Here is a 27063-nt window from a genome sequence, read left to right as displayed (position 1 = left end):
CCTTGGTCATACCCCTCAAGAAATATTAAGATGATATGTTTCCCTTACCACCTTCTTGTAGTATAGACTGTAAGCTACAAGGCAAGTCTATAGCAAGTCATCCAAATATCTTTGATTTGCACTTATTGCCTCCGCTTCTACTCAGTCCTGCCATTAAGAAGCAACACTAAACTCTTTGCTAATTAGAGGCACTAGTACTTACATGGAGCTTTTCAGATCCTCATGGCTTCCCAAGGCATTACACAGATGGAATGTAATATTTTTTATATGTTGTTTATGAGACAAGAATGATAGCCAGTAGACCCAAAAGAATTCCTCAGGCAATAATACAGTGAACTACCCAGTTAATATAACTGATATTAGCTAGCATTAGATGGACAGAGTTGTTAGCCAAGAGACCCAACGAATAGCATGCTGTATAATGAATGTGGTATAAGTGCTGAAAAAATGGATTTTATATGGCAGTGTTTTGTGCATAAGCAATTGAATTTCAAACAACAGTATATTGTGAAGTTACTTTGAGTTTCATAAAATACTCAACTTTCCTTCTGGGTCCTCCATGCATCTCATGCATTAAAACAAAGAACCTGGACACCCACAGCAGCATTCAACAGCATGCAGCATACACCTAGACATCACTCAGAATCTTGGGTGGCACATTCATGGCCTGTAAGCAGCATGGACCAATTATGCAGAAGCAGACTGTTTTAATACTTGTGAAACCACCTTCAGAGTTATGTGAAGGGGTCTAGCCTGACCAGTTCACAGGGCACATAACAGTGCTTGGAACGTTCCTCGGGAAGGTTGTCTTAAAAATACATATTTGCTCTCCCTTGAGACCTCGCCTCTTACTCCCCACCATAATTCATGATTCCTACTCAGAGCCCACAACCTTCACCTGACCATCTATCTGCCAACTGACTAATCTCACCTCAATCAGTGATCTGTCTCTTGGATTTCCCCACCCCCTTCCACCAATCACTGATAAACTGCCGACACAAGAGACTGCAGATGCTGGAATCTGGAGCAAAAAATAAATTTTTGGAAGAACTCAATATATCAACTACTTCTGACTGCATTTTCTTCTATATGCCTCCCAGCATGATGCTGGTTGCAAACTTCCAATTTACAGCCCAATCCAACCAAGAGCAAGCACCACCTAGTTTATCTGACCCCTCTGATTCATGTCACAAATCACCCTCAAGAATTGCAGAGGCCTTTATCTCTAGCAGCCTCCTCGCATTCCCCATGAGTAACCAGATCAAGGCAACTCTGATATCTTTTTTTTAACCTTACAATGTGCACAGCATATAATGGAAACATCTTTCAACACGCAAGACCCATGCAATAGTGCACAATGCTTTGGACTGTGCATTGCAGAGTGTTTGAATCCACCACACACCTCCCCATTAACATGTCTGAACAGGTGCCAGTCTAGGCTAAGATGTTTTGCAATCTTTCCATGGATGTGTCCTAGGTTGTATTTCACAGACAAGGGTGGCACTACCAATAACTCAGCACTCGTTCAGTAGTTTATCCTAGTATTAGCTGAGACAAATGTATGAAAATTCCAGCATGGAACTTCACCTTTCAACCTAAATGTAAAGATCTTATGGGCATAGAAGTACCGTTGTAGGTATGGGATAAATTCAGCTATTATCCCTTCTGTTCTGATTGCAGGCCAAGGCTGAAAGTAAGCACTGGAAAATAATTATGTTATTTAGGTGTCTGGAAACCATCAAAGCTCTAAGTCCCTCTGAGGAAAATACTCTCAGTATGCAGAATGCAGTGTGAGCATTCATCCAAAATGTTCCAGTAACGTACCTTGGACATTAATGCACTACAGCATGAAGAATTCAGAGTTCCCTAGAGCAAGTAGCTTTTTCATGACTATCTAGAAAGGAGCAAAGAACCAAGCACAAAACATAATTTCCTTACCATCACTGCAACAGCTGCCTTTAGGATCAATAAAGACTCAGTTACTGAAGACTATCTCTGCCAGACTGGCCTGGCTCAAAGATAAATCGAAAGGTGAAATGATGGGGACATGATTCAATACTCCAGGGTGAAATGATAATACAGATAGTGGCCACTCTAAATTGTGCATTTGCAGCCGGTGAAAAGCACATTAACAAGGTGCATCCCCCTACCAGCCTAATCATCGAGAAATGATTCAGAGTGCTTTGATAAATTAGGAAGAACTTGAAGACATGTTTTTACTTGAGCATTTCTCACAGCTCTCATTTGCAGTGTCCTACACAACTTTGCCATCCCAATTGTCTGACACATGAACATTCCTAACAGCTGTGGAAACAGAAAAAGAAAGGATAGAAGTAGAGGAAACCATAAGTCAGGGATGTGCCCAGTCATGAAGACATAGCTTATCAATTGGGTAGAGGTCTAACACTGCCACCAAAGCCATTACTCTTTTACTATCCATCTTAGAACATCACATTAGACCAGAGAATAAGCAGGAACAAAATAAAGGTTATAATCTTCATGAATAACAAATCATAGCAGAAGCAATATAAGAGAGTTAAAAGCCATACTTGCTCTTTTGTCATACTTGCTCACCCTTTGGAGACTACACACACACACATATATATATATACACACACACATACATACATACACACATACATACATACACACACACCTTTTTGCTTCCATTGTTTTTCCTGCATGCAAACCTAGCAGTATTGCAAGCAGCAGTTGGTTCCTGCTGAGCAAGGAGGACAATAGAACCGGTGACCCTTATTTTATGGCAGTTTGTTCTTGGAAGAAAGTTGCACTTCAGAAGCTTTTTGTTCTGGCAGCTTGGTATTACCTCCTATTTGCCACTTTAGGCAAACAATCAAATGGCTGACATGCGATGTTACTGAGATAAAACAGATTTTCTGTTGTGAAATCCATGAGAGACAGCAGGCTGTGTCCAAGCCCCCCTGAGGCTGAAAGCTGGTAAGCAGGGCATTTTCAAAGCTCTCCATTACTGTCACCTGAACTGGAACATGCGTTTTCATGGTAAAGAAGGTAACGATTAATCCCAGTAGACTCCTGATGTTCCCTGTGTTCTATGTCATTTAGCAGTGTCTGAAGGTCATGTCCTCTAGTTGAAACATGTTTTAACAGACTACAAATTACATGACAACCATGCATCACAGACAGACATATCAATATAACAGACACTCCTACGTGCCTTGATCTCCCTGTATATCACTGCAGTATTCTGTCACACTTGCCTTTAATGTCTGCAGTCCTGATTTTTCAAATCTCTCCAGATGTGGAATTATTTATGGACAGGTCATCACAGGACAGCAAGTCCTGGTTTGGGCAGCAACAAATGAAATCCAAGGTTAATATCTTCAATAGACCTTACCACTTAGTCCAGCTAATTTTAAACCCACGATTCTGATCCAAAAGTTCATTTGTTTAGATATCCTGTGGAAATCTATCCATCATAAAATATATTTATTGCCATGCATTTCTGAATATATCTAGTTAACAGCTTAAACAGAAACAAAGACATTTACTCAGCACTCATTCAGTAATGCATCACTTGTCATTTTACACTTGTCATTTTACTTAGAAAACTGACAATATGCATAGAAAAATACAGAAATACAACAATGATACCCTTCTCCTCTGAATTGTGTGCTGTTGTAGTCTTGAACACAGAATCAGTGATTTGACATGTACCTTTTACCCTCAATTTTCACAGTAAATTCCATGAAAATGTTAATTGTATATCATTAAACAGGATATGAGTTTTAATTAGCACATTAATACATAATTCCTGCAGAAACGCCTCTCTGGACCTGAGTAACTCATTTGATATGTAGATTGTTATTCCCTTAGAATGACATTTATAATTCTACAATTTTAAAAATAAGATATTAATTTGCTTTCATTTCATATCCTTCCTTAAATCTCACATACAATTCCCAAACTTTTTTCACTTTAAGACTTAAATAAATTTTCTGCTTTTTTTTAGTTCATACTGCTTTTTGTGAGATTTATCACTCTTACTGTTCAGCCTGTTTGATGACATCACTGATGCTGGATCCCAAAGAAAAGCCAACTGATTACCACACCAGAAATGGGAAAATCTAATCCACAGAGCATACTTAATCTTAATGGCAGGTTTCTTCAAAGTAGCCAGCAAATGACGGAAGTTCACTGACTTAAATCATTAACTGTTTCTTGCTCTATGGATGCTACCTGATCTGATGAGTATTTCCAGCATTTTCTATTTTTATTTTCAATATAGAGCTTCTGCTTTTTTTTGCACTAAATTACCACTCCTTTTTTGCTCTCTGGGAAAACCAGTGTAAAATGTTCTTTACATTAAAGTACGTTAACATTGTCCAGAACCATAACATATTCAAGAATCCAAGAATCCAAGAAATTACCTCCCAAACTTGTAAAGAGTCTCTATTGTGAATAAAATTATTTAAATTATTAAGTATAATTTCAAAGGAAATAAAATCAGGAGAAATATAAATCATACACTATCACCAGTTTTGTTCTTTTGCACATTGCCAATATTATCCCTAGTATGCTTGTAGCAAATTCCCTTCCTACTATATAAAAACAGCACAGCCGTAGGTCATAAAGCTGGATTGCAGATTCTAGTCATTTTTACCTTAGTTTTAACAACTCATTTTATGGTCAAATATATTGTCGACTAGTACAAAATTTGGAAAGATACTTTCAGTAAAATAATGTTGGTGGAAAGACACCATTTTGCTTCATTTTTTTTCCTCTCACAGCACTATTCACATTGGAGCTTTTCCAACGTGATACTATCGTAACTCAACTTTAAAAGGGTAACCTTATTTGAAAAGGGCAACACTGTAGGACCCAGGTTTGATCCTGATCTTGAGTGCTATCTATATGACAGTATGGGTTTTCTCTGTTGCTCCAGTTTCCTCCAACATCCAAAAGCTGTGCTGTAATAGGTGCACTAGCTACTGAAAATTACCTTTTAGTGTAGTTGGTGGCAACAAGAATAAAAGAGCATTCAATGGGCATGTAGATGACAGAGTAAGTAGCAGGGATACACAGCAATAAGGAGAAGCGGAATGGGACTCAAGGGAATGCTCATGTGTGTCAACTTGGGCCTGACAGACCAAATGGTTTTCTTCAGTACCATGAGAAGTAATCTTTTCTTTTACTTATAACTAACAGCAGTCAAAGTAATATCTATCAAACTGCAGCAGGTTCAAAATTAGACTAGAGCTGCCAGAATTCATTAATCTTTCCGACCATATGGAGAAAGATTTACTGTGATCTGTTCAAGGGTGAATTTGTTTGCAGAGAAAATATAACTTTCCCACCTGTTGGTTGACATTTCCAAACTACTATGAGGTAATTCTGCGGAAAATCTATCAGTGGGTGGCATGATGAGTTTGAAACTCACCAGCTGCACCAAAACACAGGCCAGAGTTATTTTAACTTAGAATTGCAAACCTAGGTTACCCACCCATTTCACTCACACACAAGAAATTTAACCAATTTCTGTAAAACTTCTTTAAAATCACGATACAATCTTATAGGTAGGTTGTGCTGCTGCTTGCTTGTGGTCCTTGAAATCCTACTTTGCTTTTGCTGGACCAAGATCCTGGCCTACCGTAGGTTGCTATTCTGGGAGCTTCTGCACCTCAAGGCTACAGCAGAGCAAGGAAGTTACTCACCGCCACTTTCTAAAAGGCAAGAATGACTGGCCAAGCCAGTGGTACCCACACTGCACAAAAGAATAAAATAAAGGAAAAGCTGAAAAAAATCTGAAATTGTATTGAGTTATATAAAGGTACTGAAGATTGTTAAATGCTGAATGGGCCCCAGGCTCCTTGAGGAATAAATTTATATAAAATTGATTAGTAACACCACTGGGCTGGACTTTAACATAGGTTGCAAGTGGACTAAAAGTTAAAGTTTTGCAAATCTCAACACCACTCTTCTGATCAGCCCACTTTTGCACTTAATTCGGAAATAGGGCAGGCATGCTATCATGCCAACCATACTATCTCCTCCTATTTATACAGCAAACAGAATCTATGTAATTTATTGAATTACTGGATCATAACTCATTACTGAAACCACAACATCTGATAAAAGCTGGATTATTTCTCCAACAAAATACATTGAATTGAGAACATTTATGTAACACAAATCAGGTGAGGTTGGTGCTAACAGTTCAACTACTTGTTAGTGCTTTACACTACTAGTTAAAGTCAAAATTACCTCCAGAAACCTAGAGCCAGACAGTGAATTCATATGGTGCAGCTGAAGACAAGATCAACCTAATTACGAGAAAGGGAGAAGATTCTTGGCTGAAGAATCTGGAAAATATTCAGCAGTTAGTCTTCAAGAAGGGAAGATCTTTTCATCTATTTTGTTTCTACTAACTCAGATCTAGCCTAGCTTTTCACTACTTCTGTTAAAGTCAGACCACTGGCAAATCACCAACCACATGATGATATATCAAGAGGAGTCACAGCATTTTTTATGTACATGCTCTAATAAACTATTATGATAGAGTAGCAGTGCAGAATGAAGCAAAGAAAATTTTGGCAACATTTTAGAAGGAAGCACTCTGCCAGATATTATCATCCCCACAGTTCATGGAACCAACTTGTCAAACCCAATTCTTGCTGGAGGAATATTAATATGCAAGGGTACTGTGCTTCATTAAGGACATTCAAAGGCAGCTGTTATGCTGACCTGCAACAATAGTCAACATGCGTTCTCTCTCTTTTTATGTGACACAGTGTATTACAGAGTAAGAATAGATTTTGCAGGAGAGCTAGTGAACTAATTATCTCAGGCATCACAGCAAGATATAAGTATCTTCTGAGAGATTGTTGGTTTGCCAAGGCATGATTAATTGGCCAATACCTTATCTTGACTAATGCTGTCCAAGTACCTCCAAAATGAATTGAGGAAGTAAGTGCTCTGAGAAGGATTAGTTGGAAGGTGCAGAACACCAACAGATTTGTATATGGGTGGGTTTGAGTCAAATTTAAGTGCGTAGAAACAGTAGGTATTCATCTCCTCAATCTGCACTGTCATTTACTGAGATTTGGCTGTTCAATAAATGATCATCCTGGTTGTCCAGCTGACCTATGGTTATTTTTCTCCCCATCATCTGCATCTTCCCTGCCTGAAGACCTGAACATCTGAGGTGATATATCTGCAGGAAGAGAAGCTAGGTGCTAACAATAAGTGTTAACTTGTTCAGAGCAAGACAACAGTGAAACCTTTATCCAATATGTTGTACTTTACTGAGGTGCCAAGATATTCCATCACTAACTCTGCACTGCCAACATGCCAGAAATCTTTACCACTTTACAGCAAGAACAAAGTAGCACTTTGTGAATATAGCTTTGGTCTTGAATGGACTCATTTGAATCCACTGATTTTCCACTGATTTCTTCAGAAAGATAGAATGGGCTGACTCTTGCCAGCTGTGGCTAGTAGTTCCAAAGAGGAACACTCATGTTCACCATTTGAAATAATGCAAGGCCTTATCTACACACACAAAACATGAGTACAGAACATATCAATAGATTCAGGGAGCTAAACCTATCACCATGATCCACTACTGGATCCCATTGAGTCCCATAATGAGAGCCATTTTTGCTGGGATTTCTGACATTACGGTGGAACATTGTCATTCAAATTCAGCACCGCTCAGATATCACATAAGATCCAAGACCCCATTAACTACAATGGAGTTTCTAAGGCTGCAAATTTGGAGGTTTGGTTTCTATCATTTTGCTTCAGTTTTATGTTTTTTTTAATTATTTCTAAATGCTTGTACTTTAATTCTTTAAAAATGTTTTAATACATTTTTAAACAATTGTTAGAATTGAAGTAAGTGTGTCTGAATGTCAAACACATTTAAAAGCAGTTAAAATTCAAGCCTATCAGGATGTTCTAGGATGGAGCCTCTACACTGTGCCACCCTAAACCTAAACTTCATTCAAACCCCACTGCCAAACCAAAGGGTACAGAGGGATAGCAAGATCAGTTTAGTTCATCCATCCGAGGCAAGTGCAGGGACCATAGGTGGCATCACAAGATCAGTTCCATAGTAATTGAAGAATCGAGTACTTGAGATATGAGTGTTAAATGTTGTGGGAGAAATGAAGTAAGAGTTGTGCAGGTATTAGCCTGTAAAAACATAGGATTATATGCAACTCACTTCTAGGGTTTGCAGGATACATCAACAGCCTTCATTTATCTGGGCATACATTTAGTAGCTCTTCACATGAAAGCTAACACTGAGATGTACTAGTAGGACAAAAAAAAAGGAAAATACAGAAGCAAGCATTCTTGAGAGTGATGGAGTGTTTTCATTGTCTTTAGTTGTTCCTGCAATTTATTTAACATTGAGGGATAGTTCTCAAAGGACATTCATTGTGGAAACAAATAATTGGTAATCCCTTAGAAGTCACAATAAAGCATAACAGTTCCCTTATGAAGGTACTCTGATGTCAGGGACCCTCAACCATCAGGACACCTGTTAATAAACTCAGACTGCACAGTATCTACACTATACCTCAAACATCTGATTACTAAAGTTAGATATGACCAGCAAAATGGCCATCGATTGAAAGTTATGGTTATTGAAACAAAAGCTTAAAATAAATAATGAACAAAATTCAAAGTAGATTTGATTATTAATTATACATAATTTAAAGCTAATGTACATGGTGAAGACCAAATGAAACTCAAGGAATAATTTACATGGAATCCAGAATTAATGACTTTAGGAAGGGGAAGTCAGGCAAACATGAACCACTCCTCATTGAACGGTCTGTGGTGGAAAGGGTAAGCAACAAGATGGGTGCCAACATCTCAGAAGGTCTGTCCTGGACCCAGCACATAGATGCAACCATGAAGAAGGTGCACCAACATCTCTACTTTCTTAGAAGTTTAAGGAGATTTGGCATACCATCAAATACCCTGACAAACTTCTACAGATGTACAGTAGAAAGCATTCTGACTAGTTGCATCACAGCCTGGTATGGAAACTCCAAATCACAGGAACGCAAGAGGCTACAAAGAGTGGTGGACTCAGCCAGTTCCATCACGGGTACAGCTCTCCCCACCATTGAGGATATCTACAGAGGCAATATCTCAGGAAGGTAAGATCCATCATTAAGGACCCCCACCATCCAGGCCATGCCCTCTTTTCGTTGCTGCCATCAGGCAGAAGATACAGGCGCTGAAGACCCACACCTCAAGGTTCAACAACAGCTTCTTCCCCACTGCCATCAAGTTCTTGAACAAAGCTGAAAAACCCTAATTCTACCTCAGACCATATTTCCTTCAACTTTCACTAATGTTGTTATATTTATTTTTGTTTATTCTGTTGTGTAAGTTACGTATAATTTATGTTAATTTAAGTTTATGCAATTTATGTTGTCATGTTTGTAACGTACTGCCCTGCTGCTGCAAAAACTTAATTTTCTTGGCATTTATACCCTGGATATATATGCCCACGACAATAAATATGAAACTTGAAACTAGTACAGAACCTTAGAAACATTTAACCTATTATCAAGCTTCTTCTTGTGGATGGTTAAAGCAAAATTTATAAAATGAGTTGGAAGTTTATTGGCCACTCTATGGCCTTTTCAGGAGGTATCTCTAGGATGCAATGCGACAATATGGTTCATTGTTTATTCCATGTCATCATATTACCTGTTGGGTTAGAGAAAGCTGTAAGGCAGAACAACACTTAAATGGAGCATCAGGACTAAAACTGTCAGATCAATGACCAAATATCAAGAAAAGTCCTCCCAGTAAACAGAGTAATTTTCAAAGGCCAATACAGGCCAGACTATGGACAGAGCTAAGTCTACTTTCTTTCTTTTTCAATCTTTTTATTAGTTTTTAAATTAATACAGATTAATATATCAATGTTTATACATGTAATACAAAGAGATCAGGAAAACAATCATGACATGGATAATCATAAAGAACAATAAAGTATAAAAAAATCTGTAGATCCAACTATCTGTTAGTGAATGAAAATAATATAAAAGAAAAAGATTTATTATAAAATATAAAAGAAAGAAAAAAAATCCCCAAAACAATAAGAAAAATTATAAACAATATATCAAACTAAACTAAGCTAAAGAAAAAAAATTCAAAAAAAACAAAAAAAAACAAATAGAAAAAAAAACTGGACTAAAATTTCTCAATAGAAACAGAGCAATATTATGTCGTCAACTCCGTTCCTCTAAATTGACAGGTTATTATAAGGGGATCTATATCATGTGAAAATAATGAATAAATGGACTCCAAACTTCCTCAAATTTAAGCGAAGGATCAACAGTACCACTCCTAATTTTTTCCAAGTTTAAGCATGATATAGTTTGAGAGAACCATTGAAAAGTAGTAGGGGGTATTGGATCCTTCCATTTAAGCAAAATGGATCGTTTGGCCATTAATGTAACAAAGGCAATCATACGGTTAGCGGAGGCAGATAAATGGCCAGATTCTATCCTTGGTAAACCAAAAATTACAGTGATAGGATGAGGTTGTAAGTCAATTTTCAATACATTGAAATAATGTTAAAAATATCTTTCCAATATTTTTCCAAAAGAGGACAAGACCAAAACATATGTGTCAAAGAAGCCACATTCGATTTACATCTGTCACATATAGGATTTATATGTTGATAAAAACGAGCTAGCTTATCTTTTGACATATGGGTCCTGTGAACTACCTTAGACTGTATCAAAGAATGTCTGGCACACATTGAAGATGTATTAACTAAATGAAGAATTCTCTTCCAAGTCTCTGTAGGTATAGATGTCTGGAGAGCTAAGTCTACTTATTTACATTAAAATCCACATCTGTGGAATCTTTAATCCAAATGTTACCTTTAGGCTTGCATTTTGAACTATGCTTGAACCATGTACCATGGTATCCAAAGACATTTGACCTTAACTAGAATCAATTTTACTATCATCATCCATGACTCCAGACAAATATGAACGTCTCCACCTACCCACAGACAAAAATGACAGACAAACCATCCTCCAAATGGAACATGTTCATTGTTAGATATTCTCAAATGTTTTACTTTATAATTTTAACAAGCTTAGTTAGGACACAAATCCATTGCTCATCACAGAAAGGCATTTAATGACCTTTTGCAAGCAATTAAGCATTCAAAGATATGTTATGTTTCCTTGTCATCTTAATTAATAGCTTTTTTCTAATAAAATAAATATTTCCTTTGATAGAAAAGAATGATTTGTAAACATTTCATAACATTCACAATGACTATCACAAATTGTTGACTACTTACCTGAATGCATAGTGAATTGTAAACATTCAAAAATTACATATAGGTCCTCTTTTCTTAATTTTTATAACAACCTTTGAGCTCTTTCAGCATAATTTATACCCCAAAATGCTTCACATTTATGAAATGTAGATATCAAATCAAACCAAAATACCTTTCCCAATCTCAACTCTGGAGTTTAAACAGGGAAAGTTCAAAGATAAAGTTCCTCATTGAAGACTCTTTTCAGTCATTAGTGAAGCATAAATGCAATTTATATAATTCAAATATATTTACTTGATTACATTTAAAACCTTGCACTCGTACTGCATTTGAATTTGTAGATTCTTGATGGAAATAGACTGAAAGAAACTGACAGAAGTTAACAAAATGAATGTATAGGAGACTGTGGAAATCTCTGAATGCATAACTAGGCACTGGATTTTTCAGGCATTGTATGCTAACGATCTACTAACAACTGATGCAAATTGACAGTTTTCAATTGCATCACTCTACAAGCAGCAAAGACTTTACCAACAAACAAGGTTCAACAGATATATTAACATTCATAAACAAGTTCACTTTTAAATATGATGTTTTATGTTTTCCACGAGACATACATCAGCGTAAGTCAGTGGAATCCAGCAGCATTTTTTGGAACATTCTTTGGCAAATTCTGGCTCCCGAGTGATCCCAGTTCCATTACTCCTTTATTCCATGGTCCACTGTCCACTCCTATCAGATTCCATCTTCTTCAGCCCTTTGTCACTTCCACCTATCACTTCCTAGCTTCTTATATCATTCCCACTCTCCCCTCCCTCATCTGCCCATCATTCCGTTCTCACCTGGATCTACCTGACGCCTGCCAGCCCTTGTTCTACCCATTCCCCCAACTTTTTATACTGGCTATCTCCCGTCTTCCTTTCCAATCCTGATGAAGGGTCTCAACCCGAAACGCCAACTGTCCATTTCCTTCCAAAGATGCTGTCAGACCCACTGAGTTCCTCTAGCATTTTACTTGTTGCCCCAGTTCCATTATCTTGCACAGGAAGTGACATAGAGTGTGTAATATTTATGAGTGGGTGTATTAAAATTTGAAGCCAATGGGTAAATATCAAATGATGTGTTTCCAGTAACCACATTTATAGTACGAAGAGGAAATTTGGCCCTTTGTGTTTATACCAGCTCTGGAGCAATCCAGTTGAATGCACTGTTCTCACTCTTTAGCCTTGTCTATTGCTTCAAATAGTTTTCAGCTTTTCTAAATAAATGCAATGGTTTCTGCTTCAACCATTCCTTGTGACAGAAGTTTCCATGAAGCTGTTCCTAGAAACACTTCCTGTAACCTCTCACCTTACTATTAATGATACTTAAATAGATGGCCTCTCATCACCCAATAAGATACCTCAATCAGGTGATACAATCTTCCCTTGTTCATTTCATCAAGCCTTGACAATCTTAAAAACTTTTGTTAAATCTTTTATCTTTTTCTCCAATAAAAACAGTCCCAATTTCTCCATCTGGACATTTTAAACAACGAGAGAGAGCGCTATACACTTCTAATCAAGCTTGTGTGTTTCCATGACAACATGTTCTTCCTGCAGAAACCTACCACCAACTTTATAAGGTCAATGGTATTATTCAGCTTTGGCCTTAAAAAAAAGCAAAGACTTTGCAGGGAAAGTAATCATTGCATTATCACCAAACTGATTTGCTGCTTTAAAATGACAAATGTTCATTGAAAATTACACACAATAGGTAACTGCATCTTGGTATTACACTTACATCAAGAAGCTCCATCCTAGAGTTCTGATAATGTGTGATGTATTAAAATTCAATTTCTTAAGAGTCAAGTTATTACAGGTTTTTTTTATATCTTGGTCAGGAGGTAATTGAATTATGTATTCTATTTTAAAATACAGCCTGTGAATTTCTGTTTAATATAGAAACAGTGGGATAGCTCTCTGCAAAGCTGTTACATCAATCTCATTTGCAACTCATTAATAATCCTCACCCACCCACTCAAATCCATTTATTGATCACCGGGAACAGTTTCTGATAGGTGACAACAGTTACATGCTAAAAGGTGACAAATAACACTCACACCACAAAAGCACAGGTATTGACCATTTCCAAAAGACAGTCAGCCTGTATCGGATACTCAAAGGTATTGCCAAGTGTAATCATCCACTATGAACATCCTGGAAATTGTATCAATCACATAAATGGGGTGGCTAAAAGAGCAAGTCATATGCTCGGTATCCTGCAGTAAATATTGCTCTTCCTGACACCCAGAAGGCTTTCCACCAATGTCTTCCAGCAGTGGGTGATATTAATGTTTAGGATGGTTGATGGGGTTGCTATTCAAGAGGGCTGCTTTGTCCTGGATGGCGTAGAGCTTCTTGAAAATTGTTGTTGTTGCACTTATTCAGGTAAATGGAGACTATTCCATCATGTTGATAGAGGAAGTGGTTGTGGGGTCAGGAGGTAAGTTATTCACACCAGGATACTTGGCCTATGACCTGCTTTTGTACTCCCAGTATTTATGTGGCTGGTCCTTTTTCTGGATTTTATGCTGGGGGACTTGATGATGGTACTCCTATTAAATGTCAAGTAAAAACTGTCAGGAAATAACCAGCTTCAACAACAAGAAGTAATATTTTTGGCACAAATATTACTTGCCACTCTGCAGTCTTGTGCCTGAATGTTGTTTAGGTCTTGCTGCCTTCTGGTGTAAACTGCTTTATTTGACAAAGTGTTGTGAATGAAATTGAACATCGTGCAATCATCAGTGAATGTAAAAACTTCTGACTCCTTAGTGGAAAGGTCAGTGATGAAACAACTAGAGATGTTTGAGCCTAGGACTGCCTTGAGAAACTTCTGTGGTGATGTCTGGGGGTTGGAAGATTGAGCTCTGACAACCACAACCATTTCCTTTATTGTGAGATATAACTACAACCACTGTGAGATGTTGCATTTTGGGAGGTAAAATGCAAAGGGAAAACATACAGTAAATGGCAGGGCCCTTAGGAGCACTGATGTTCAGAGGGATCTTGGGGTGCAAGCCCATTACTCCCTGAAAGTGGCCACAGAAGTGGATATGGTGGTAAAGAAGGCATACGGCATGTTAGCCTTAATTGGTTTGGGCAGTGAGTATAAAAGTTGGGAAGCCATATTACAGCTGTATAAAACTTTGTTTAGACCATATTTGGGGTATTGCATGCAATTCTGGTCATGATGAAGTGGTGGAAGCAGATATGATAAAGCCATTTAAGAGGCATTTAGACAGATACATGAACATACAGGGAATGGAGGAATAGGGATCATGTGCAGATAGATGTGATTAGTTTATGCTGGCATCATGGTTGACACAGACTTAGTGGGCCAAAGGGCCTTTTCCTGTACTGTACTGTTCTATGTTCAATATAGTGCTTTCTCATGACATCTGTCCATTGATATTGGTTTTACCAAGGCAACAATGCCACACATGGTTAAATGCTTTCTTGATATCAATAATAGTCATTCTCACCTCACCTCTGAATTTAGCTCTTTAATCCATATTTGGACCAAGACTGTGATGAAGCCTGAAGCCAAGTGGTTCCGGCAAAACCAAAAGTGGATCTCATTGAATAGACTATTTGTGAGTAAGTGCTGGTAGAAATCGCTGTGTCTTACACTTCCATCACTTTGCTGATAATTGTTAGCGTTCCAACAGGGTGGTAATTAGCTTGATTGGCCTCTACCTGACAAAAAGCAGGAGGGAAAACAGTGTTGGAACAGTACCGGAACAACATGGCTAGAGGTGCAACTGATTCTGGAGTGCAAGTCCTTAGTACTACAGTTGACATGTTATCTGGTTCCATAGTTGTTGCTGTACCCAATGTCTCAGCCATTTCTTGATATCATACAGTGTGAATCAAATTGCGAAGAATCTGGCCTCCTTGATGGTGGGGACCTCAGGAGCATGTCTCAACAGGAATCCTGTTAATTTTCAGTATGCACTCAATACTAGTTTAATGTCCTTTTGATAATGGGCTCCCAGGCTGCACATGTTACCTTTAATATGAACCAGATAATGTTTCATATGAATTAATTTTTGCGTGCTTATGTTTGCACTTCATGCTACATTTACAAGACACAAAATGCAATTATGCCTTTTTTATATTGTTTTAACAATCTAGGTATAAGTTTTAAGTAAGCTATGTACTTGAACCTTTAGGTTCCTCTGTGCTTTAGTGTCATTTCATTGAATATATGTTCCCATTTATTGTGTTTCTTTTCAATACCCATCCACATTAAATGGTATCAGTAAACATTACTGCTTTAACAATGCTGACTGATGCCACAATAATTTTGGTAGTAATGGGGGACTGTAATTCTAAAAGGAGTTGGACTAAGCAATATGTTTTTTTGTTTCAATTCTGTTTTATTCTAGGTCTCCCAGAGATCAATCAACATTACCCTCCTGTGGTAGGATTCTACCACAGACTGTGCCCATAAGCCAAAAAAACTGACCAATACTATTTAAAATATCATCAATGCTGAAAATATATGCTTTATCTTATAAATTCTTTTTATATCAATATTACCAAATGGTTTTCACAACAACTGACCAAACTGAACAGCATTAGTAGTGAAATTTCATGTGTCTCATCCAGTGTTGTCATAAGGAAAATATTCGTCTATGTATCGTAATTGTATTCAACTATAACTATATTAATTACTGAACCATAGATAAATATTTTGCAAGCTAAAACCCATTGTTAATTGATGTAATATGTGCTTTTACATAGAAAATGTCTGTCCACTATTTTAATATGAGTGTTAACCTGTTTATTTTAAATGAGTTAGCACCTATGTTAAAATGGCAGTCAGGTATATGTCAGCCATGTGAGTCAAATATGTACGTCATGCATTCTTTTCCTGACATGTAAAATAATACTTATTAGGCTATTGATTATAAAACAATGAATCATCCAGTAGCAATGGGTTTTAGCTTGTATGAAATTTATAGTTCCGTAATTAATATAGTTATATTTCGACAAAATTATGATACATACTGATATTGCCATGGACCTATCTTACCACATTATAAATCTGCAAATCATGAACTGAAACCATAACAATGGATCTTTCTTCTATTTGTACTCCACAGGTTCTTCATAGTTCTAGTTACATCATTTTATTCTTAATTAATTTGAACATTAGAATTATTGTGTATATTCATGAAATATTAATCATCCATAAATGATACAAACAGTAACTTAGTAATAGACAATTAAAATCAAACTTTGAAAGAAATATGAGAATGTAGACAGTCACTACAAAGCTCCACAAGAGATAATTCAGATATTGATAATTTCATTAAACACTTCAATTTAAGTATGCTCAGAAAATCATATTATAAAATAAGCTTGCTGAGTAGATATGTGAAAATGGCTCAGTTGTAACAAGTACAAGGAGTACATGATCCATTGCAGTATGGGGTCTGTTAATTGTAACTGAATAAGAACAACCCATGAACTAAAACTAGCCAATTATATTCACAATTAATTTCAACTTCTCAGTTTGTGTATGTATTTTAACACATTTAAAGACTTATGCTATAGATATTTTATCTTAATGCTTGAATAACTACTTGGAACATGGTGCCAAAGATCATATTTTGCTTAAAATATGTCTGTGATAATGCCAACTGGAAGCAATAAAGCTTCTGGAGTTTTTGGATTTACTCTTCTGACATGGTATAATTTGCCAAAATATACCTCCTCCAGCTAAATGCACAGGGGGATCTGGCTCAATTCTGGCACATGATTAGCAGTCAGGAGGAATTCTTTGATTGGAGCAAAATGGAATATTATAAATTTTCCTTGCCTCCAAGACTCCAATTAGCAATGTAAGTGAACATTGAAAAGAGGGAACAAACTCATACAAGCAAAATCTGTGTTCCAGATAGACATAAAGCTTAAATTTCAAAAAGGGTTGGACAAGAAATTAGTTCATCTATTAACAAACTTCTTTTGTATCTCAAAACAAAAACGACATCTCAAATTCAATTGCTGGTAAAGCCAATTCTAAAAGTTCTACTACTTGTCCGTCAGATAATGCATCACAAGCTTACACTTTAATTTTCAAAAATATGTACAAGGCCAGGTATGAGTCAACAATGCAATATTTCATTTTATCATTCAAGGAATTGCAACATCCTTTGATGTATAAACGCAATGAAGCATATTGCAGCATAATTCGCAGTTGTATCACTGTTCCTTTAACAATCTGGAACTGAATAGTCTTTCATAATCTGCCTAATTCATATGATTAGGGTAAAAGTTTCATTTGTAACCATAAATAATACACCAATTTGATGACAATGAATAATTTCATAATCAGGGATCTAAGTATAAAAAGTATAGTGAATGTGAATCTCAAAACATAACATTTTATATTCCTTTTAAATATCTTGATATGTATCCTTTATGAAAAAGAGCAATATTGTTTTATGCGTAAAATGATAATGTATATTTTCCATTAGCATACAGTTTCATTACACATTCATTATCCATTTTTTTAAAAAAGGAAGGGTTAATAACAGAATACGATCTTCATTTTATGTGGTAAATAAATTAAATTTAAGAGCTGGGAAGTAAATTAACATGTTAAATGCCTGAATCATAAATCCTACAAGTTTGGTCATGGCATACCCCACATGACCAAAAAGTCCCACCACAAATTATACTTTTCCTACTATTCACACATCAATGAGAACATTGGCAAGCTTAATTTCCCAAATAATCGCCAGTGCAAGACAACAATAGTAATTTTGACAGTTTTCAAAGTTCAATATTGTTCTAAGTTTTGAAGTTTTGACATGCAGGTTATCCTTTTTAAACAAAAGAATGCAAAGATGGGGTTCTCATTACTACTGTACTTAACAGCATTTCCGTATAAACCAGAGCTCCAAGGCTTGTTAAACATACTGCAAATAAATCACTGCTCACTGTCCTCTAAGCATATATCATTCCCTCCGGGTTTCTTCAGAAGCAATTATATATACCATCTGTAAATGAATATTATTAATTTACTAACATTATATCCTTTAACGCATCAGTCATATGTGAAATTGTAACGTTTTATAGACAAAGAAATAATTCACTGTGATATGACATAATGTAACGAACAAAAACATTCCAAGTTCCTTTCCATATGGTTGGACCAAACGTTTTTGGACGAAGAGAAACAAAGAGCAAAGAAAACCTCTCAAAAATATTTGGTTATTAACTCAGTATGTTTAATACATATAATTGCTTAACATCACAGTAAACATAAAATAGCAAATTGGTTGACAAATGATAATATTTAACGTATGCCTCCTGTTTGGATACCAGAACTGCATCAACGCAATCCTCCCTTTTACCGAATTCTAACATCAAAATCTTTCTCGTTATCAAATATTGGCAATCAAACATGTAAACTGGACTTTTTAAAATCATAGGTGGCTAAAAAAAATTTCAGATGTACTAGTTTGCGCAGCCATTCATAACAGACCCTTCCCTGAAGGTATAAACAACTGGTAAGGGGAAGGGGCGGTACCACGTTCTCTTTCGAAATGCTTTGTATTAGATCTTTTTTGTTGGACACCAAATACGTGACTTCGAACCAGCAGTATAAATAGACATTTACATATGTGTTAACGTTGGTAGTAAATTCAGTATTACATTCGACTTAATCAAGCCAGCGATAAATAAGTCAAACAAGCCAAAGCAACATCATAATCTCATTACATGTCAACACCCTCCTTAAATGTTACAAGTGTGTTTTCTCTGAAACTTACCCATTCCAGGAGGCGCAGAAACCCCAGAGGCTCCTTCGCGACGCGAAATGTACCAGATGCTACAAGCTATAGAGCAGGATAAAGTGTAAAGAAAATTTTAGAGTAATTACTCATAGGAATGTTACCATTATCGTATTTAATCAAATGTAACTTGAATAGAGTGGTCGTGCAGCCCTTACCTGATTAATTATGTCCATTTCTGAAGGTTGTGATGATGTTGATTGGTGTGAAGGCTACAATGAGAGGAAGTCCAGCCGCTGTTGACAGCTCCCAATGTAACTCTCTCAAGGTTCGGATTTGTCGGAAATTGCCGACGACCGACGGAGAAGGAACGGGAGGCGGGCGCCGATCCCGAGCCTATTCAAGGCTTTCTACGATTGGTCAATCAAGCTTTACACCGGCGCCCATGACGGGATAGGCTCGTTCTGATTGGCCAATGGCTCCAAAAGTCAGCTCCATTTCTATTGGACAGTCACAGCCAACGCCTTTGTTGCCTAGCAACGGCAGGGGCGCGTGAATAGGAGCAAATGTATTAAAGTTCCAGGAATTACAGTATTTCTCATGTGGCCACATAGTTCGCATTAATTGACATAAATCAATATATTTAAATATTTGTACCTGGTGTTCTTTCTACACTTTCTATTGTCAGGACCAACAGCGTTGCTTCAGCGCTGATGTCTCTTGGACTAAAACTGAATTAGCTTAAAACTGGCTCTGGGATAGTGGGAGCCTCGGAAGAAGGTTGGGAATTATCGGCCACTTGCTACCTTCAAGGTAAGGTAACACTCGTTTGCTGAGCTCTGATGTCTTTGATGGTGATATGCGGGGAGTCTCCTGTTAATTACTTAGTTTGCTGTCATTAACTACTGGAAATACGAGCACTTCAGGGGTTTTATCTGATTTTTGGTTGTGGAATCCCTTAGCACTTTTTTAAAGTATATTCAATGCAAATAGTGATGCATTGCGTCATCATTGGGTTGCATCTAATTTTCAGATAAAACAGTTGCATCTCTTGCCATGCTCTTCTACACTTATAAGTGAATTGGAGACCTCCCCCCACCAAACCCCTACCCACCCCCAGCTTTACAGTAATGAAGACGTGAAGGCGATGGCAGTACCATATCACGTCAATATCGTAGCTGTTTAGATTTTAGCTGTCAGATCTGGTCTTAATCTTTCCAAAAGAACACATTGGCAGTAAGTAACATATCCCAAGATAGGGGTATCCTCACTCCGATGACAAGTCTTTGTCTCCAAAATTATGACGTTGTGTCTGCTTCTAACGAAGCAATCATAGGTCGGCATGTCTCCAATAGGAGGATTGGTGAGATGAAGACGTATAGTTTTCTAATACACACAGGGTGTATAGGCAACAGCAAAAGAATCCATGGAAACAAACTATTCCCATAATCTATAATCCACTGTCCACAAACACCTGCTCTGTGTTTGCCTTTCACTGTAATGGGGCACGTAAAGGGGCTGTTGTTGGTATAACTTGTTATTGGATGATAGATATGGTGATCTGCATTATAGTTAGACTGTTGCTTTTATTCTCAAGCACTTGTAAGGAAGCTTCTATAAAATTGAGTTTGTTGCACCTGTGTAATATCCTGATTGGATTTCCAGCCTAGTGGTCCATCTCATGGTATTCTTTTGTTCCTTCCTGGTGGCCAAGTGCAACTGAGTGGTTTATATAAATAAATTTCTTTTACATCCAAACTCTGAGTTTGATCTGAACTCTCCTTACTTTACAATCCAAATATTACTCCTGTAAAAATTTGATTGGTGCAAACTCCTCTTTGAATGTCCATCGTCATCCTGTTGCCTGCTACATGAATTGTTCAATATAAGAATCTTCGATGTCTAACCATAGCACAATAAAGATGCGTTGATAAGGAATAGATCAAAACATATCAGCGATCTGAAATGTTGGCAAACAGTTTTGATGTTTTACACTTTCAAAATATGTTTGGAGATATTGGGGGATAAAAACACCCTTGGCCCCATCCCATTACTCTGTGCAGAACCCAGAGAGTATGTGCTGAACTCTTCCACTCACAGGCTGTTTGAAAAGTCCAGCACAGACCCACTGGTTCCACATGGCATGCTGGGATAGAGTTTTCCATCAATTTCTGGTCAACTTTGGTTCACAATGAGTTAAATATTTCTTGCTGCAGGTATTGTTTACACTAAATTAGGCCACTTCAGAGAACAATTAAAAGATAGCAACAATAGTATAGGTCTGAAGTCACAAGACATATAAAATAAAAACAGAAAAAGCTGAAAATACTCAGTAGGTCAGTGGAGAGAGAAACAAAATCAACATTTCAGTTGATGACCTTTCATCACAGCAGACCATTCTTCAGTCTGTATGTGCTGTTGAAATGTGCTGCGACACTGACTGAATGTTTCCAGTACTTTCTGTTTTTATTACAATGCTGTTGTTTGTTTTTTCTTTCCTTGGCACAACTGGAGTTCACCAGCATCTCTACCTTTTGGAAAAAGAACAACCAGAAGATTTTGGCTGATCCTGCAGTAGAAACACAGAGGCAGAGGTGGACACCCGTCCTTGTGTCCAAGGATTATTATCTGTGGAGGTCTTGATTCACTGGTGATTTCCAAACTGAGCATTTATGAAACAGGATTGTATCAGGTTGTTGGAGGATATGCTGTGAATGTAGCCGATCAGCTGTGCACAGATGTGAGAAGCTAGTCACAGTTAAATTCTTTGCTTCAGCATCACAGCTCATTGTGCCTATGGGAAATTGAAAGTAGCATTAGAAGTCTCCACTATGCTACAGACTGGCCAGGTCCCTAAAGGTGTGGGAGTTCTGAATCACATAGGTTTGAATTTCTCAATCTTAGCACGACTGCCGCAGATTTTACAAGTGTTCACTTCCAAGCAATTGTGCTATTGCTTTTCATTTTAAACTGCACGGTTTCATCCATATTGACCCTGAAATATCAAGTCCAAAAACAGCTCATTGGGGGTAAAGATTGGCTTAATTAATGATATCTCTGCAGCATTCTTAAGAGTCCAGCTGATTGCAACAAATGTTAGCTGTGTGCTGAATGCTGAAGCTTGAATCAATATATTGGTATCCTGCAATTCTAACATATTTTGTGGATTATTGATGACCACCATGTGGCTGCCTGAGTCGCAGAAGAGAAATTTTGGCCTGGAATTTGTGATTAATGGGGAAGTGATTTCACTCATCATTGAAAGTTTTTCTTAAGCCTGGAGGCTCTAGACCAAGAACTTTCCTGGTGCTAATACCTGCTGCTCTCAGGTGTCTGTTTGAGCTGGCCAAGTAGCTGTTTCATTAAAGAATTCACATGGACAGGCTACCTGGAAGCGAAATACTCCTGCCTTAGTAACCTTTTTAAACACTGAACAGAATGCTAAATAAAGATTGGAAGATATATGTATGATTAAAGTAGTTGAAATATTGTACATTATTTAAAAACAATTTTATATATTCTTTATATCTTGAATTATTCTTGAGAAAATTACAATACACATTTATAAAATTAGTTTTTTAGGGCATGCTAGTTTTTTTAAGCCGTATTTATCATGTAAAAAAACATTTAAAAAATTACAGACCTCATTGACTAAGCAGAAGATTTTCTAGATGTTTTTGTGAGATTAGTTGATATATTACTGGAAATTCTTGACAATTTAAATGAATCCATAGAAGAAGGCTGGAAACAACATAGCATGCAGAGGCATGCTGAATCACTGGCAACAATTTTGTCTTTTCCACATCAATCTACACATACATGCATATCTCCAAATTGCTCTCAGTTACCTGGAATAATAACAATAAACGTAAGTTGTTGTGCCATCAATCGTCTTACAGACTCTGTGCTCTTAACTCCTACTTCCTTGCATGCCATGTGCCTCCACTGCCACAATAATGGACATTCACAAAAGAAAAATTTCTAATGCCTTCTGTTTATCTTTTCTCATCCTCAAACAACAGTGGTCTGTACACGATCCCCAAGATCAGAATCTCCATCCAGGTGTTCTGGAGGAGGTTCGCATCACCACCTATAACATTGTACTGTGGTGACTCACCTTACCGGTATCGAACTGGCTCCCGAGATCGTGAGTGTCATCGGAGGCCCTGACCCAAGATGGCGCAGGGCCCTCCTTCTTCTCCATCATTGGGTTAGGAAAGCCTGCGCGCAGGAAGGTCAGGTAACCCGCGCGTGACGTCAGCGCGGGAACTGAAGCGCTGGAAGAGTTTCGGTATTAAAAGGCGCGCTGTGCCCCTGTTGAGCAATCGACTTCTGACTCCAAGCAACAGACTCCGTGTCTTTATTCTATAGTAGTGTAGCTAGCCGCTACAGTACTTTAGTTATCCTGTCCTCAATGGCAAAAATGACTTAGATTGGTTCCAAGGATGCTGTGTTCCAAATTATAGATCAGGGTCATGTGTAATCAGAAAATAACTCCATTCTTGGGCGAGCACCAGGTACCTCATTTGTGAATTTACCCTTCCTATAACTAGTTGTCCTATGAACTTTGCCTTGCTTAAATATCAAGGGCTGGCTTGTATTGTGTCTCTAGAAGTTAGGTTATTTAATCAAGGACCGTTGTCATCAGAGAAATTATACTTCTGTTTTATCCAAATTGATAGCAATCCAAAATGCAAAGTACGAGAGGACAATTTATGAGTTTGTTACAAAATTCAATTCACCTGCAAGCTGTTGATGCAATAGCTATTATTGTGGCTTCAATACATGTAGCATTAAATTATACAAAAATACCATAAATTATACAAAAATACCAAAATTTATTAGTTTATTTTCAATAAACCTATTCACAAGTACATAAATAGTCATTTAGACTACATTATTTAACAAAGGTTGTAACTTTTAATTTACACATTCATTTGTTTTTCACCTTTTCCTAATGTTGGGTCTTGGTTCTTCACTTTAATTAAATTTCAAGACGGAACAAAATGCATAACACATTAGTGAGGTTATTGCTAAAAATCAGCATTGGACATCCCATCACTTGGAAATATCAATGCACAACTGTGGACTGAATGACTAATGTGCATTCTCCTTCCCTCACAGTGCCCGGTTCTACAAATTTAAACATTGAGCTGATCTATTTCCTGCCATGTCAGAGAGTGAACAGTGAAAATTTGCTTCTCCAACCAATAATAGCTTTGTTTTTGACTTCTGAAAAATGCATTGTGTAAAAACAAAGAAAATCCATCTAAATAGACAATGTTCAATTAATGCGAAAACAAAATACCTTGGATGTTGGAAGTCCGAAATGGAAAAAGAAAATATCGGAAATAGTTAACAGTTCAAGCATGTCTATGGTCAGAGTTAATAACCCAGATCATGTCCTTTCAACAGAACTCCTTGATATATTGTAGAAGTGCACTTTGTTTTAAAAACTGCAACGTGAATAATATCCTTCATGGAGTTAAAGATATGGCCAAAACATTTTGTTTAATGCAGTTATTCCAGTTATCTAAAATTATGTAAAATGAAATATACAAATGTTCTTATTCTAGACAATCTGAAGTAAACATGTACCTTTATGAAACATTATATTTTACTTTGCACTCTCTTAAATATTCTGGTGGTGTCAGATGCATTTTACCATTCTTAGGAAATGTTTACCAAATAATACGTTCCAAAATATCATAGCTAATGACTGAGGCCATCACATCAATTAAATTCTTCGTGTTAGGTATTTCTTTATAGATTTAAATGATTAACATATATGTCATCATTGGGCCAAATAGTGTTTGCTCCACCAAAATGGCCCTCAAATGTCCCAAAAGCAAAATACTGTGGATACCAAAAAATATAAATGAAAACAGAAAATGTGGGAAATTTTCAGCGGTCAGGTGATTTCTGTGGAGAGAGCAAAAGGGGAGAGTGTTTCACATTAAAAGCATTTCATCAGAACTGGGAGTGGTTGGAGATAAAACAAGCTTTAAGATGGGAGCAGGACAGGAGAGGACATCATGGAGCATAAGGGAAATTAAGTCACAGAACAAGTGATAACACAAAGTGAAGGAAGGAGGTAATACAGTAAGGAAAGGAAAATGAGATTGCTCTGAAGAATGTTTGAATGCAAAATATTTATCTTAAATTGCTAGAGGAAGGTGAAATGATGCTGGAAATCTAAATTAGAAATTCTGATGTAGCTGAAATTGTTGAACTTAATGTCAAGTTGAAAAGACCAATGTGCATAATCGGAAGGTGCTCTTCCTTGAGTTTATACTGAGTCTTACTGGAATGATAAGGTGGAAAGTTAAAGTGACAGATATTGGGAAGCCCTCATCCCATGTGGGAACTAAAAGCCATTCTACAAAGTGGTAACCCAAAAGTATGTGGTCTTCCCAATATAGAAATGACCACATCATGAACTGTGAGTAAAACATACCAATGTGAAATAACAAATGCCACCAATTCATGTGGTAAGTCTACTTGGGGCCCTGGAAAGTGGGAAGGGAGAAGATAAAGGAACACATGATGCATCTCCTGTGGCTTCATGGGAAGGTCCCATGGGAAGGGAAGATGGTATTTAATAAAAATTGTATAATGCATCTGTACTTTAATTTGTCATAATGCTTGTCATTTGTTTGCTCAGTGTTGTAGTGGTTAATTATCAAAATAGGTGTTCTGTTGGATTAAGCAATAACGAGAAAGGACAGGAATGCATAGAGCTTTTTTGAACCAGAGACGCTCATTCTTCTGGTTCAATAAGTCTTTTTAGAATGTCTAACATAATTATTTTTGCCTCTATTCCAAAAAGCTTCTAAAACTTGAATGAAGAAGTTCTTCCTTTCAAAATTATTTTTCATGAACTTATTTTTATGTTCTCCATTGCTACTTTCCAGATTTGTTTGAAGCAATATTCTTACCTGTGATCCAATATTTTATATAAAATCCATATCAGATAAGTCCAGCTCTACTCAAGTCTTGCATCACTCTCCGCCCAAATCCTTTCAGCTAGCTTTGGCAGAATACAGTGGATGCTTGGAGTCTGAAGTTAAAACAGAAAATGCTGGAAAATCCTCAGCATGTCAGACAATATCTGTGCAGACAGAAGCAAATCCAGTGGGCTAGAAATTTAATATTTCATTATGAGATAGAAAGAGGCTGTCCTGCCCATTGAGACAACATTGGTTCTCAAAGCAATCCCATGAATAATATTGTCCTATTTATTTCCTTGTAACCTATTCTCTCTCATATGCCCATCAACTCCCTTCTGATTCTCTTACCATCTGCCTATTGCAAGGGGCAACTTTACAGGTATTAATGATGTTATGATATTACATCATGCACAGCCCTGCCATCGCTCAGGGCCTGGAAATTTAGGCTCATGAGCTCTTTGGGGACCAAACATTGGCAGAGCAGGAAGAGATAAATCTGTACGTATATATCAGTTACAAGTGTGAGTGGTTCATTGCTGACAGCAGTTCTGGTGCAAAGTTTCAAGGCTGTGAACTCTGGTCAGAGCTGAAAGATGTTAGAGACTAACATTGTTTAAACAAGTATTTACACTGAGAAAGATAGTGTGGTTGGGTCAGGTGGGGGGAGAGATGGCTCGATGGATGGGAGAAAAATGAAAAAGAATGGGGAAAGCGAGTCATAGGAAAGCTCAGGGACAATGAAGGGAGTGTGGTATTCATTGCATGTACTGCAGCCACTGTGCACTATGAATAATATTCTCCTATTTATTTCCTTGTAACCTATTCTCTCTCACATGCCCATCAACTCCCTTCTGATTCTCTTACCATCTGCCTGTGCAAGGGACAATTTTACAGGTATTAATGATGTAATGATATTACATCATGCACAGCCCTGCCACCGCTCAGGGCCTGGAAATTTAGGCTCATGAGCTCTTTGGGGACCAAGAACATTGGCAGAAAGTGATGAGTATTAAATG

At 37.3% G+C, this 27063-nt stretch overlaps 1 protein-coding gene across 1 annotated transcript in view; it reads right to left on the bottom strand.

The window, feature by feature from the left end:
- synpra (synaptoporin a) overlaps positions 1 to 19449 on the bottom strand; it is a 257466-nt gene extending 238017 nt beyond the window's left edge. Inside the window, exons 1-2 of the mRNA XM_052018774.1 lie at positions 19316 to 19449; positions 19137 to 19202 (exon numbers count right to left, since the gene is read on the bottom strand). Of these exons, the coding sequence (XP_051874734.1) occupies positions 19137 to 19202; positions 19316 to 19333 (84 nt within the window). The 5' untranslated portion in view covers positions 19334 to 19449. The remainder of the gene's footprint in view (positions 1 to 19136; positions 19203 to 19315) is intronic.
- Between the last annotated feature and the right edge of the window lie 7614 nt (positions 19450 to 27063).

This window comes from Pristis pectinata, chromosome 6 (genome assembly GCF_009764475.1).
Source record: "Pristis pectinata isolate sPriPec2 chromosome 6, sPriPec2.1.pri, whole genome shotgun sequence".
Lineage (NCBI taxonomy): Eukaryota > Metazoa > Chordata > Chondrichthyes > Rhinopristiformes > Pristidae > Pristis > Pristis pectinata.
Note: the sequence above shows the minus strand (reverse complement) of the source record. Positions and strands in the feature narration are given on the sequence as shown.